We start from the raw sequence: 14360 nt of genomic DNA, 5'->3' as shown, positions 1-14360 counted from the left end.
TTTTGACCTTTCCCATTCCACACACGGACAAATGCGAAGAAGAAAATCCCCAATTTTACTATTTTATTTCAGATGAAAATCAGTGAATATTGAGTGGATATATTTTCCTACAAGACGTTATGCAAATACTTCCACCCACTGAGAAATGCTCAAAGTCATATAAATCAAAATAGAGACTGTTATTTTCCCGGTGGCCCCGGAGAAAAGGGTAATAGTTTAGGCTGATAAGCATCTTTTCTGGTGGAAACCCCGAAAAAGTCCCTCTTTCTCTCATCCTGTGTGTAAGAGAAAAAGCTCCGTTTGGGGAGTGTTAAGCCATTTGAGCGATGGGGGAGAAAATGTGAGACAGTGAGTGGCAAAAAGGTACTCCCCAGTGTCATTTTATTGATTCATGTGAAATTTCTAATCCCCTCTGGGTCGTGAACCCTTTTACCATCCATGCATTGCCAGTGAATTCCTCACTGGAGGACTTGTCACTTCACTCTTCCAATTCCAGAGTGGAAAATTCCCTGTGAAATCCACCCCCAACACTTCGTCTTATCTCTCACGCTCAAGTCGCCATCAAGCAGATGAGCGAGGGAATAAGGAGTGCCTGGCGCTTCGGGAACTATCTCTATATGGCAATTTAGCAAATTCCATTTCAATTTCACCTATTTTTATCACAATCTGGGGATAACCAGTAAATAATCCTGAGCACCATAAATTCAAGCATTTACAAGAAATCTCAAGTGGTGCGCTGCTTAAATCAATGCCGGGTGAAATTGGCCATAAATGTCGTTTAGATTAAATATTGCGAATGACATTGAGTGCAATATTTTCTTATCGCTGAATTTCCAGGTGTGTCGCTGAAGGTGATAAAAGTATACTTCTCACGCTCCTCAGCTATCCATGGTCACACTTTCAATTTATCTCCGATTTCCCTTTTTTTCCCCGCCATGGTGTCGTGACACAAACAAGGCGCGCCATCAATATTCCCGCTGTGGCAGATTTTATCCAATAATTTTATGGGATATTATTTTTTTTTTCTGCCGGGCAAATGGAAATCGCGGCCCATCTTGAGGGATCACACTTTTTCTCCACGTGCAGCCCAGAGATTTATAATTCTCAGACATCCAGCGAGGAGATGAATTCCACTTTGGGTCGGCATGGAGCTTAATTTTCCCTCTTATCTCCCTTCGCAATTCCATGGGTAAATATCTCAAGATGTTGCAGCCCCACCCACTGAGACTGTGCGCTCCGCTTTTGGGACGAGCAATTGTGCAAGGAAGACTCCAATGATGGTCATCTTGGGATAGAGTGGCTTCACCCAGTGCACATGTGTGAACCACACACTTTTCACCCTTCTTGTTTGCCAAGTGAGCCGGGCGGACATCAAATTGAGTAATGTTGTAGCTTTTGTGTCACTCCATCTGAGCCACTTTCTTTCTCACAGCATTTTCTCGGCTGCCGCACACTTCGAGCACGAGGAGTGGCGACAAGTGGAGAGAGAAGGTCTTAATTTTCCTGAAATTCTGGAGACCCCGCAGAAAAATATGGGAAATAACTCTAAGGCGACATCGAACAAATTCTATTAGATACTATGATCACTATTTTATTGAACATTCTACTCAAGTACTGTGTTTCAAAGTAAACTCATAGCTGAAAGCTTTCGCACTTTGCCACCACTGCAATCCATGTTTGAGACCCTTGCAGTGCTGAAGTGGGTGGAAAGTCGGTGGTAATGCGATTTGAAGCAGGAGAAACCACGACTGTCAGCAGCAATTTAAAGAGTTCGCGGGAAATTCGCTCTGGTCGGACCCCAAAGCTCCGTGCTTGGATTAATAAATCGGAGAATGAGCTCAACATTGTGTGGAGAAGTTGGCAATGGTGTGGGTGAATTGAATGTGACTGCAATCGATTGGGGATGCCATTCTTCAAACCACCCTTCGGTCGACCCCAAAAACATTTTTATCGCTCTGCAGAAGCCATTCGCAAGTCAGTGAATTGGACATCAATTAAACAATTACATACAAGGGTACAATTGATCAACTATCATTATTTACCTTGTCTGCACTTGACTGGCTGTATTTATGGCAGATTAACTGCGAGGGAAGTTCCCCTCTGTGTTCGCCGCAATTCACAATCACGGGGAGTTCTTGCAGCTTTTTCTGTCCACCATATTTACCACAAGGATCACCCGACAATTCTCCACTCAATTAGAACATTCCACAGTTCAGTTGTGTACACCAGATTGTTGTCTTTTAATTAACTTGTCGATATCCGTGATAATCACTCCCGTGCCCCCTCAGCGTTCTGTTTGTGCGACGCCGATAGTCCGAGAGGATGGCAAATTCAATCAATTGGTTAACGCAGTATTTGTTTTTCTTTAATTTCCCACTATCTAATCAGAGTTCGATCGATTCGACCGCAATTCATCTAATAAATATATAACTGAAAGCGTCAATACATAAGCCATCGATTGCACTTGCATATGTTGGGCTTTTGCCTGTCTTTCTCCACTGCACAGTTGCATAATTAAAGAGTAGATGGAAAACATATAGAAGAACCACCGCGCAAGTATTTTCCATTACAGATTAATTATTGATATAGAGCTAAATGAAGAGTGATTAAATGCACATGGCAAGGCTTAACGTTTGGGTATACATTTTGAAATGACGGCGTTTGCCTTAATCTCTGCGATATTTTCAGCTAGATTACTTGTCTAAATCACGCGAAAGTGCTCATAAGAATCACGATAATTACCCAATTTAATATGGATTGAGGAAATCCAGTGAACTTGAATGTGATCATTAGGAGTCGGTGAATTATAGAAATCCGCCCTCCGGAGCTCTCAGATTCTCAATTATGCAAATTCAATCACTGATAATTCTGTGAAAATTAATTGATAGTGTGATATATTTGGGAAATGTAGCGATGCGCCCGGTTTTGTGGCACAGCATCGATTAGGAGGAATAATTGGAGGGTGTTTCTGTCCCCTTGTCGCCAATCTGTAACCATGACAGTTGCCATTCCCAGTCTGTGGACAAGGAGAGAATACAATCACGCGATCAATTGATTTGAGGTTGAGGCGACGGAAAATTTCACACATGAGGTGGCAAGGGATGAGTTGGCAGTGTGTTTGTCGTCTTAAATCATCCCAATGTTGCAGATTGACCGCTCTCCACTTGACTCCATCCACCGAAGACGCCGCATCGAACCGTGTGTTCTCCGAGGGCGTCACCTTCCCAACCACACGGAACTCTGTCACCCTTTGTCGTCACCCAAATTGGAAAACTTGATAAATTACCGGGCGCCTCCACTGGGCTGGATGAGGCGGAAATCCGCAAAGTTGGAGAGTGAATGTCGGGAGAATCTCTGCTCTGCGTTAACTGGGCCCCTGAGGAAATTCCTCGAAGAAGAGAGATGCCATCTCTAGGTCAAATACGTGCGTGTGTCACTGGGTTCTTGATAATCCCTGAGGGCATTGCCAGATTCACTGGCCGGATAAAGTGGCTAAGGAAAGCCACAATTGCCCAAAAATCTCCATGCACGGAGCCTTTCACTCATTTTCCATCCATCCTGATGGCATTTCCTCCTCACTTCCTAATGCCATTCGCCACAAAAGAAGTAATCCTTTGCGAGGCCAACAATCACAGAACGTGCTCCATTCCTGCCCACAATTAAGCCTCCACCGCCAACTTAATTTCCATCCAACTCACACGCCTCGCAGTGTGTGGAAACAGACACGAGGCGAGATGCTGGGAAAAGAATCTCCCTCTCTGGGTATGATTAATGAGTAGAGGAAGACGTCCCTGCGGTGGATTTACAGTGGGTCACAGAGAATGAGAGATTGCTTGATGGACAGCAGGCGCTAAAATCCATCCACGCTTAAGTGCCACTTCAGCCTCCACTTCCTTTCTGGCCAATTTACAGAAGGATTCCGCTGGAAAACTGAATTAGCTGGGAATTAACTCTATCCGTGCAGTGAAAGGCTGGAATTAGAGGTGCAAAGAGGTATAAAAAAAAATAATGCATAATTGCCATATACTTTTTCATGTTTCTCCTCTATAAATTTCCGCCAGACCTCTTTCAACGCTCAACGTGCCTGTAAATATGCTGAAGTGCAGAGAATTTTCATTAAAACATAGGAAACTTTAAACTTCATCTCATGATTTCTTAAAGACTTTCGCATTCCGATGAGCTTCAACAACTCGAATCTCGGGTAAATCATGAGACTTTCAGACCTCATTTCACATTAAGTCCTGCCCGAAGTTGCCTGCGGCATTAATTGGATGAGATGTTAGACATGTTAAAAGTATCTCATGAGAGTATTCATAAAATTTCACTGCTCCCCCGCCAAGCTCTGCACCTTGTCTGCCATTGTGTGTATATTAATTTTGACGATGGCAATATGTCGCTTCCATATCTGTCTTCAGCATTACTGCGGGAGTCACGACGTGAGGGTAAATTTCCAGGCGAGATGTGAAATTTTCATTATATTTTAATTAACAATGGTGAACACTGAGAATCTCTTTAGCCATTTTCCACTACACTTCTTGCATATGTATGATGAGAATCTCAGTTGAAAGTAAATGCTGGGGGATTTTTACCAGCAGGCGAAGTGCAGGAAAATTAATAGAATGCACTTCAGCGGAATTGTGGTGACATGAAATTGAATTCAGGAGGGGAAAAAGTCCGTCTACAAATCACTGGGTGATTCTTGCAGTGATATTTAGGGCAACCAGCGAGCGTTCTGCATTCAACAAACTTTTTCCATCTCTCGTGGCGGGAAAATTTAGCAGAGGAGGAGCGAGAGTGTGTGAAAAGTCAGGAATAAATCAGCTGAATGTGACAAGGATATTTGTATAATCGTCACATTCCGTGTCATTGACTCAAAATCCCTCCGCCTTTTTGCCCTCGTCTGGGGACAATTTCAGGACACTCTCTCTCGCTCTGTTCGGCTAGAAACATCCCATTTATTTGGTCCATGAGCATGACACAGGATAAAGTTAGATGGGATCCTCTGGAGAATGTGCACGAAGAGAGGATGATTTTTTCTTACACTATCACTTCGGTACATGAAAAGACGTTTCAATGAGAATGACACAGATTGTGATTATTTCTTCTTACGTTCCACCGAAGAGGAGGAATTCCTTCGAAGAGTGTTCAGTCGTGCCATTTTCTCTGCTGCACCGAAATCCTTACCTCCATTCTTGCCACCCAAAAATACCACCAATGTGAAGGAGGTAAGAATTCTATGACCGACTTTCCGCCCCGAAAGCTTTCGCTGGAGAGCTTTGTTTCAAGCCCAAACAGAATATGCGATATAAATTTGGTGCTCCACGCTGCACTCTCTCATCTTCGCCCCACGAGGAGCTGGAGAGGCGCTTTCTGAACTAGATTACAGATACACATCCATTCACATTACGTCCTGGCCATGCACACACCGTCGCCAACACTCTGCGCCACAACAAGTCCCTGAGAGGATGCTCCAGAGCTTCCGAGCAGGGTGAATTTTAAAGACCTAAACCCTTTGCCAGTGAATACAGTGAGTCGGGATGCCTGAGATTTGAATTAACAAACTTAATAACTATTTAACTTTCCCACTCACAAGGCTCAGAAAAGCTCATTTGTTAGGTAAGTTTTCTTCTCCAATACATCAGCTTCTCCTCTTCATCAGCTGAGAAGTCAATGAAGTGGTGTTATTTTCATGGTGATTTATTTTCAAATCCGCTCTGAACTTTGTAAAATCTCCGCTTGCTTGTCTTCCCGGAAGCCCAGGGAGAATGTGAAACTTCTGAGGTTGCAAACGTGAAGTGGACAGAGAAAAACGCAGTATATTTGAAACGATACTTGAAAAAATTTCCAGAAATGAACACAGGAAATTGCACGAAGCAACAGAAAGGGTTAAAAGTGGGTGAATTGAAAGCTCTGCGAATTTTCAACAGTCTTTTTTTTACAGTCTTCACAAGGATAAACATGGTAATTTGATTTGAGCAGATGAGAGTGTCGGTTTCAGAGGAAAATATCTGTTGTACCGTGGAAGAGCTTTTTCACATTGTCACTATATATATATATAGAGAGGACGAGGTCTTCACACACCGTTTCAGACACCAAATTCCACTTGGACTGTGTGAATTATTGCTAAAGCCACTCACAGTCTTTCCTATTTTCCACCCACAGCACTTTTGAAAGCCAGGAGATTCTTCAATGATATAGGATTTTTTCAACATTTTCTCACCCTTTCTTTTTCATGGATTTCGTGTGAAATGTGGTGAAGCACAGGTTGAGCAGAGCAACTTCCGTGTTTGGACACAACATTCATAAACTCTTGATTTACAGTGTTGCCAAGAGAAAATGGAGGGAAACTCATCAGGAACACTTGAGATTTTTATCAAAAATATAAACTTTGCAGCAAATCAGTCGACTGAGCCAGTGGAAATGGCGAAACTCTTTCCACATGATATATTTCCTACTTCAAAGCGGAGAAATTCCATGGGAAATGTGAGAAATTTGTTTGGCAAATAGAAAAATGTTTGCTCATATTTCAACCGACATAATGTCTTAATTGTTGTCGATTTGTTGTGCTACTTGATAACTTGTTCACATGTTAAAAGTTCATTGACTGCCGCTGAGCAGCGCGGCATTTGGGAAGTTCCAGTGTATTTGTCAGATTTTCCGACTTCACGGCGTGCGAGGAAGTTTATCTCCAAATAAAAGAAGAGAAAGAAGAACGGCGGATAATAGCAGAAATTTTCTCTCTAATTTCGAAACAAATTAAATGAAATTTATGTGGTGGATATGCTAAACGAATAATGGTCCATTTTACATTATCTGCAATCTCTCACCCTCCGAAGAGCATCCGAAAATATATGTTTTGTGATTCTCCGGAGAGTAGCAAAAGTGCGCAAGAATTCGCGGTTATTGTGAAAAAAAATTAGGTCAACATGTTCAATTCCCATGCACAATTGCACGTCTCTTCAGTGCCGTCAGTGGGGAAATTTAGTGCATATACACATGAAATAAAAATTAAAAGCGAAATTTGCAGCATATTGTAAATGTTATTAATTCACAATGTCAATTTCTTCCCTGGTGAATTTCATGGCAGAACATTTTGCAATAAAATGCATTGAATGCAGTTCGAGAATAGAAATTATTAATAGATTGAATGTAAAATATTCAACATATATTCTATACCTACTAAAGAAACTCCAATTCGAATTTACCAAAGAAAACATATATCTCAGCACATTCTGAAGGGACTTCTAAATATTGATTTTCTCAACTAAGTTGTTTCCATTCTTTATTTGATCATTGTGTCAATAGCAGTAAATATGCACAATATGTGAAATCAAAACAGCAAAACTCTGCCATTTTGTTATTTTATTTTATTGCAATAAAAGTGGTAACACAAATTGCTTCCTAGCCAAGTTCACCAGAAATAATCAAAAATCGATGGTGATAGAGTGAAAATTGGGGATTGAAGCTTTCAATTGTTCCCCTCAACTCTGGAGCTTTATTAAAATGCTATTCAAAAGCAAGAGTATCATATGTCGAATTCTGCGTACATCCGCTTTTATATACAGTGACTTCAAGTAAAATAGAGTCACCTGAGGCTCTGAGACAGATTGATGTACCGCGAATTTTCACGTGAAGCTAAAGAACCGAATTTTGGTCATAAATCCGTAGTTCTTAATCCCATTTTTGACACTAAAACACAATCTAGCGATAATTATCGCTAATCCGACCTTTATACACTCCAAGCTTTTCCACGGAGGATTGATTCCAGTTTGCGCCGATTCGAGATTAACCCGCAAGTCTGTAGTAGCTATAATCAGTAATCAACCTTCAAGTGGCTCTATTTGATTTGGAATCACTGTACATCACCCATTTAATGAAAATGGCGCTTTGCGTGTGTGACACTGTGATGCTGCGTCGATTGCCTTGAATTTTCAGCAATTAGCATTTCCTGGGAGTTGCATTATGATATTTACAAAGGGAACATCATTACACTTTTGAGTAATTCAGTGAATTCGCCAAAATTTAATATTTTCATCATTATATTCATAGCCAAAACTTTGGTGGAGCTTTTGACAATTCTCCCATGAAAATGATTGTCAATAAAATATATTTATCATAAGGCTTCGTGTCTTTTTCTATTTTGCAATGCTGTAGCATTCAGATATTTTTAAATCATGCAAAGAACACAGTTTTCAATGGCATACAAAAATGTATGGAAACCCAGAACTAAAATCAATTAGTCAAAAAGTAGAAAAATTGAATACCGCGTTAGGGTTAATTTTGAGAAACTGGAATTCCACTTATGTATTCACTTCATTGTTTGCCCACACTTAATGCGGGAAAATATAAAGCACATCTGTTCGGTACCAAAAATTATTTGTGATATTATTCAAACACTCGTAGAAGCGTGAATCATTCGACCTTCTCTGTTGACATGCCGGGGATTTTTCAGTTGAGTACACCACAAATAGAGTTTATTCAAGAGTTTATTTGAACGGTACACGGATGCGGAAAATTTAACATCCAGAAATAGATGAGATCAAATCAATAGCATGAATAGTTATATTCACGACCAAATCTATTTCTAATAAATTTACAATCTTAGATACGCACGCATTTCTATGACTAAAATACGCGAGCATAGTTTTTCTTTGTGTAGTGTATTTTGTGGTCACTACCTGTCCACCAATACAACATGAAGAGTGTATAAAAGATCTCTCTAATGATTGTCAATGATCAGTCACACTTGGATCACTGATTCTCTGAAGCTTTCCGCGATGAAGACCTTTGCATTTGTGATTTTCGCCCTTATAATCAGTGCCATTTCTGCAAACGGAGGTAAAATTGTGCAAGAAACTAGAGTGTTTTGCAACTGACAAGTTCCTTTTTCACGCAGAAGAATGCACTGGAGCCAATCAAGTGTTCGTGAAATGCGGCCCGTCGTGTGATAGTTACTGTGATGGACATGATTGTGGAATTCGCTACTTTGTATGTCCTGATCAGTGCTACTGTGCTCCTGGATACCTTCGCAACAACGCCGAGCAGTGCATTCCGAAGCAAGAGTGTCCATAAATGAGTTGATTCGGGAAAGTTCTCATTGCATTAAATCACACAAACAATATTGTTGGTCTTTTTTATGGTCTTACCGGCGTGTCTGCGCCATGAATGTCAATATTTTATAACTAACGACATCACAAATTAGTTTTTTTTACCTCGCCGACCTTCAAAGGCTTCGTGCACTTTGGTGAGCACATTGACAATGTTGGCATAAAGTGAACGAGTGGTGTGCGACCTGCAATATAGCAAATGTACCAACAAATGTTCTACTCGAAGGGCTTCCGTCACAACCCAACGAGATGAAACACTCTCTTTACTGTCGATAAGTGGCCACTGAATGTCAGAACATTGTCCATAAGAGAAGTCGAGAAGCCATGGAAAGTGTATCAATTCTCTCTTGCTCTAATCTCATTGTGCAATCAATTAATTGCCCAGTAATTGATAAAAGCTCACGCAAATTGATGTCGAACGAGAAAAAAAAGCGCACTTGATGAGCTTCAATTATAACTCAGCGAGAACAACACAATTTACCCCAGCATGATTGAAATTCCATTCACGAGAAATTAAATTAAATGGTCATGTTGTTTTTCCGCCATGGCTCAAAGCCGCATGTCACCAGCTATAATTTGCCAGAGGAAAATATTCCCGAGTTTATGGCGCGGAATGCGGCATATATATATCATTAGGTTAATTTTCCAAGAGGATTTTCCCGTGTTTCCCATTAAGTATCTCCATGTTCTTTCATGTAATTAATTTTGTTGAATTAAGTCTTATCATTTGCTTAGCATTTCGGTGGGCAAAAGTCGAGAATCACTGCAGATTTATTTAATAACAATCACCAAGTCTCGTGGAAGTTTCGTGGGAATTTTCATTCTCAAGGTTTACGCGCCATATATTGAATAATAAGTGAGCTCTTGGTTTCCATTGAGAGGCCAAGAAATGGGAAAGTTTTGTGTTCTCGGAAAAATTACACATCGTTTTTGTAATAATATTATTTCAGTGAATTTACAGCTTAAATCCTTGTGATTTGGTTAACCACAAGCGTTTTGCTAGTTGCTTATCAACCCTTTGTAGTCTTGTTGCTCCCCAACGTGGCCACTCGGGAGAGAAGTTGAGTTGGCAGAAGTTGTGTGAAGTTTTCCTCCAGTTTGATGTTGTTCTCTTCCCCTCTATTCTCTCCACTTTTTATGACCCCAAAACAATAACATGAAAATTTCCAGTGAAAAATACATGGTAAACGCCTCTTTTTCTGCTTCCTTCTTCCACTTTGAGCTTTTTTTTCCTACTGCGCCGCACTTTTCCACTAAAAATCGAGACGGAGAACGAGGACAAATGTGAGATGAGAGGAGGAAAGCTTTGAGGAAAGAAGGAAAAAATGAACATATTGCAAACTTTGTTAAAGTCTTGTCGTGGCAGACCATTTATCAATTGGCCACAAGGCTCAGGGCGGCCGAAGTGACGCCACAGAGAACTCCAGAGGCTATGGAGGGGCGGAAGGCGGGATTTTTCCAACCACGAGGCAAGACTCTGTTTGCCTTTGTCCCCATTAACCGTCGCCAATCTCGTGATTTGAATCACTGGCACTCGCTTTAATTATTATGATGACAATTTCTCACTGAGCCTGAGGGCAAATTAAAGTGTTTCAGCCCAATGGAATGAGTCTTCTGGTGATGCTTGAGGGAAACAAAGACCATCAATCACCACAACTGTGATTGAGGGTATTTAAAACTTTTATTAAAATCACATAATTACATTATTTGTGAGGCATTTTAATATCCATTACGAGTTGTATTTCAACTGCACGCCAAGAAGAGCAGGGATTAAAATGCTACAAATGAAATGAAACTAACCACTTCAAACATCGTGAATCCTGTTGAATTACTCAGACGAGTGGAGAGGAAATTCGGAGAATTAAAGTAAAACATTCGTATAGTTATGATAGAGAGTGTGGTGAAAGTGCCTCAAGTGAGCGGCATTGCTGTCTTTTCTAACTTTTTGCCTTCAAGAACATTCCGCTGAGAGTTAAACAAATTATGAAATTTGTATAGATTGGATTAAAGTGAAGTTCATTAAATTTAACATTGCCCGCAAGGCAAAGTGTGGTAAATAATTAATATGTGATTGTTTGTGGAACAATTTTAGACTTGCATGAGAAGCGAGTGGATACTTTCCTGGCCATTACCGTCCATCCTCATGCCTTCTCGGCCTCCGATCTGGGATTTCGGTGTGGCGCAGCCGAAAGAAAATGCCCCGAATCCAATGAGCGCTGGTATGCAATGGTGTATGAATTATAGTACTTGGCGGGAATCCTGAAATATCCTCCTTTCCACTTTCAGGCGCTCGAACATGTGTTTAAAGCAGATGAAAATTCCTCTCTCGCTCTCAGCAAATTTATGGAAATTAATAGATGTTGGGGTGTGGCGCGACACACATAATATCCTTTTTGAGTATCCGTTAATCCCAATCTGCGCTGTGCTCGGCACAGAGAGATGAAATTCACTCTTGCCGCCTCGCCATCGCGAAGTGTGAGGATCCCACGCCGCCCAGTGCCGAGTGGGTCGGTAATGTGTTTTGGACACTCTAGCCAAAGTGCATTTTCACCCGCCACTTCGTGATATATCACTTTAATTGGTATCTTCTTTGTATCTCTCCTTGCGCATCACATTCCACCGCCCACCACCCACTGGATTCCCCTTTGCGTCCGGCGAATGGACACGAGAAGCGTATCTATTGAATTGAATCATATAATTCCACACTCATCCCACGATGGCTTATTAATGTTTGCCAAAATCAGATTACATTCTTGCAGTAATTTGTTCATACATCTCGCAAATTCTCAGATTCAATTGTTCCTCATTGGAATTCAGCAATGTCCCGAATCATAAATCGCTCAAAAGTGGATGTCGAGCGGTCTCAACACAGCTGCGCAACTTCCTCAATACATTCATGAGTTGACCACAATATTTTATACCGAGAAAGTGAATTTATTACTCAGAAAGCCTGCACTATTTCTGTTTGACGTATTTGACCTGTGATTTATTGTAGAAATTGCAAATTATTCAGCTGCAATTGTTTTGTGACAGCAAAGCTGTTGGCATGAAAGTGACATGTGATTTCTGAAGTAAAAACCGTCACAACATAATATGGAAATGTATTAGGAAGCACAATAACAAAAACAAAAATCCACCATAAAAATAAATGCGAAAATTCGCGAATAATTGGCCGAAAAATTAGCACCAACGTATATAAAAGAAGAAGAGATATTTTGCAGTATCAATCGCGCTGAGATTTTTACCAAGTCGTGAAGTAAAAATAATTTCTATTATGATCGTTCCCGAGTATATTAATAGATCGTTCTTTGAGCAAGTTCTCAAATGTGGCTTCAAATTGCAAGACTTCAAATTGCTGAACTACGATATTCAGTTCGGTTGTGCGCCTGGTGAAAACTATTGCAGCACGATTTATCGCGTTGTGATTAATTATCAAGATAAAGATGGGAAGGAGAAGAGAGTGCAGTGCATTGTGAAGTTTCTCCTGAACAGTGATCTGGGAAAGCAATTGATGGCGAGATCGAAAGTCTATGAGAAGGAAGTTGACATGTTCGATAGGATTTTTCCGAAGCTGAGCAACATTGCAGGAGGAACAATTTTCGGACCACGGTAAAATTGAAAATTAATACATTTTTCAACAATTTCGTGCTATTAAGACGTGAATTTCAATTTCTAGATTTTACTACACTCTTAATGATGAGAATGCAAAGATCATCGTTGTGGAAGATCTCGGAGAAATGGGTCTGAAGATGGCAAACAGACAAGAACTCCTTGATTTCAACCACTGCGAATTGGCGCTTAAGAAGCTCGGCAAAATGCACGCAGCTTCCATGATTCTTGCCGATGAAGATCCCACTTTAATGAACCTCTACAACTTTGGACTAATGGAAGGAACAATTGAAGATCCGGGTCTGCTTCAACAGTGCTACAAAGGAACATTCCCAATGCTCTGTGACATTGTGAAAACTTGGCCCGGATATGAAGACATTGCCAAGAAGATGGAGAAGTTGAAGCCCAATATTTGGGAACATTTTTACGACTGCGCGAAGACAAAACTCGATGGTTATCGAGTTTTGAATCACGGTGACTTTTGGATCAACAACTTCCTCTTCAAATACGACGAACAGACCAGAAAACCCATCGATATTGTGTTTGTGAGTAGACAAAAACGCGCGCCATTAAGTCCAAATTATGTCTATATATCGCATTTATTAGGTAGATCTTCAATTTTCGTACTATTCTTCACCAGCGCACGACCTTCAGTATTTTCTCAACAACAGTCCAACATTAGAGGTTCGAGAAAATCAGCGAGAATCGCTTTTGCGCGTTTATTATGACGCATTTCGACAGACACTCGAAGATCAAAAGCAGACAAATATTCCCTCTTTTGGCGATCTGCTCGAAGATATGGGAAAACGCGAAATGTATGGCTTTTTCACAGCCACTCATATTTTTCCCGTGATTGTAATGGAACGTCAATCTGAGCAGGGCAGCGGAATTGATGGTTTGATCGATGAAGAAGCTGCTAAGGACATGCTCAAGATCATGCTGACAGGGAAGAGATTTGCTGAAGTCGCGAGAAGCTTCTTGAAGCACTTCGACAAGATGAAAGTTCTTGATTTGTAAATATTTTTCGTTTGGAAACAAATCTCTCAAACTGAAAAAATGTAATCAATATAAAAGTCGACATCTATTGACAAAGTGTTGTTAAAATTATCGTATTTTGCTATTTGCATCATTTGCTGAAAGCTTTTCCTCGTTACTAAGGGTGATTGAAATAATTGAAAGCCAATTAAGTCCTGCGAAAACAATTATTTTCCCATTTAAGAGAGTGAATTTTAGTCCAGAATAGATTTAAATGAATTTTTTCTGCTGTGGCAGAGACGAACGCTCGAAAATAACTGCAATTTAATGGACTCGTGAAGGATCGCTCAGAGTTTGTTCTGTGGGATATTAAAAGAAATTAGGCCTCAAGTATTTCTTTGCACGAGAGGAGCGACTTGTAAAAAGGGAATCACGTCTGTGACAGTCTCGAGTGGTGGGTTTTTCGCTGGGCAGCAATTGACATGGAAGTTGGACGTTTGGCCTCTCTGGCGCTTTGTTCAGTGTGATGAAAATGCCCTCTGGAGATCAATTTATACACCCCACACTCGGAAAGAGCTTTCGCAGCAGACTTTTGCACTGGACACAGTCATTTATTGTGTCACGTAGAAGAATTGTGTCGGGCAACCACGACCAATTTCATACAATCGT

At 40.7% G+C, this 14360-nt stretch overlaps 2 protein-coding genes across 2 annotated transcripts; both read left to right on the top strand.

Annotated features, from left to right (window-relative positions):
* Positions 1 to 8716: 8716 nt before the first annotated feature.
* On the top strand, positions 8717 to 9113 carry LOC132260544 (chymotrypsin inhibitor Ani s 6-like). The gene is made up of 2 exons (XM_059758743.1): positions 8717 to 8838; positions 8897 to 9113. The coding sequence occupies exons 1-2, from the start codon at positions 8733 to 8735 to the stop codon at positions 9070 to 9072; spliced, it is 282 nt and encodes a 93-aa protein (XP_059614726.1). The 5' UTR covers positions 8717 to 8732; the 3' UTR covers positions 9073 to 9113.
* Positions 9114 to 12381: 3268 nt separating this feature from the next.
* Positions 12382 to 13733, top strand: LOC132258198 (uncharacterized). Its single transcript, XM_059755361.1, has 3 exons — positions 12382 to 12716; positions 12784 to 13261; positions 13323 to 13733. The coding sequence occupies exons 1-3, from the start codon at positions 12382 to 12384 to the stop codon at positions 13731 to 13733; spliced, it is 1224 nt and encodes a 407-aa protein (XP_059611344.1).
* Positions 13734 to 14360: the final 627 nt, after the last annotated feature.

This window comes from Phlebotomus argentipes, unplaced genomic scaffold (genome assembly GCF_947086385.1).
Source record: "Phlebotomus argentipes unplaced genomic scaffold, Phlebotomus argentipes genome assembly contig_6, whole genome shotgun sequence".
Classification (NCBI taxonomy): domain Eukaryota; kingdom Metazoa; phylum Arthropoda; class Insecta; order Diptera; family Psychodidae; genus Phlebotomus; species Phlebotomus argentipes.
Note: the sequence above shows the minus strand (reverse complement) of the source record. Positions and strands in the feature narration are given on the sequence as shown.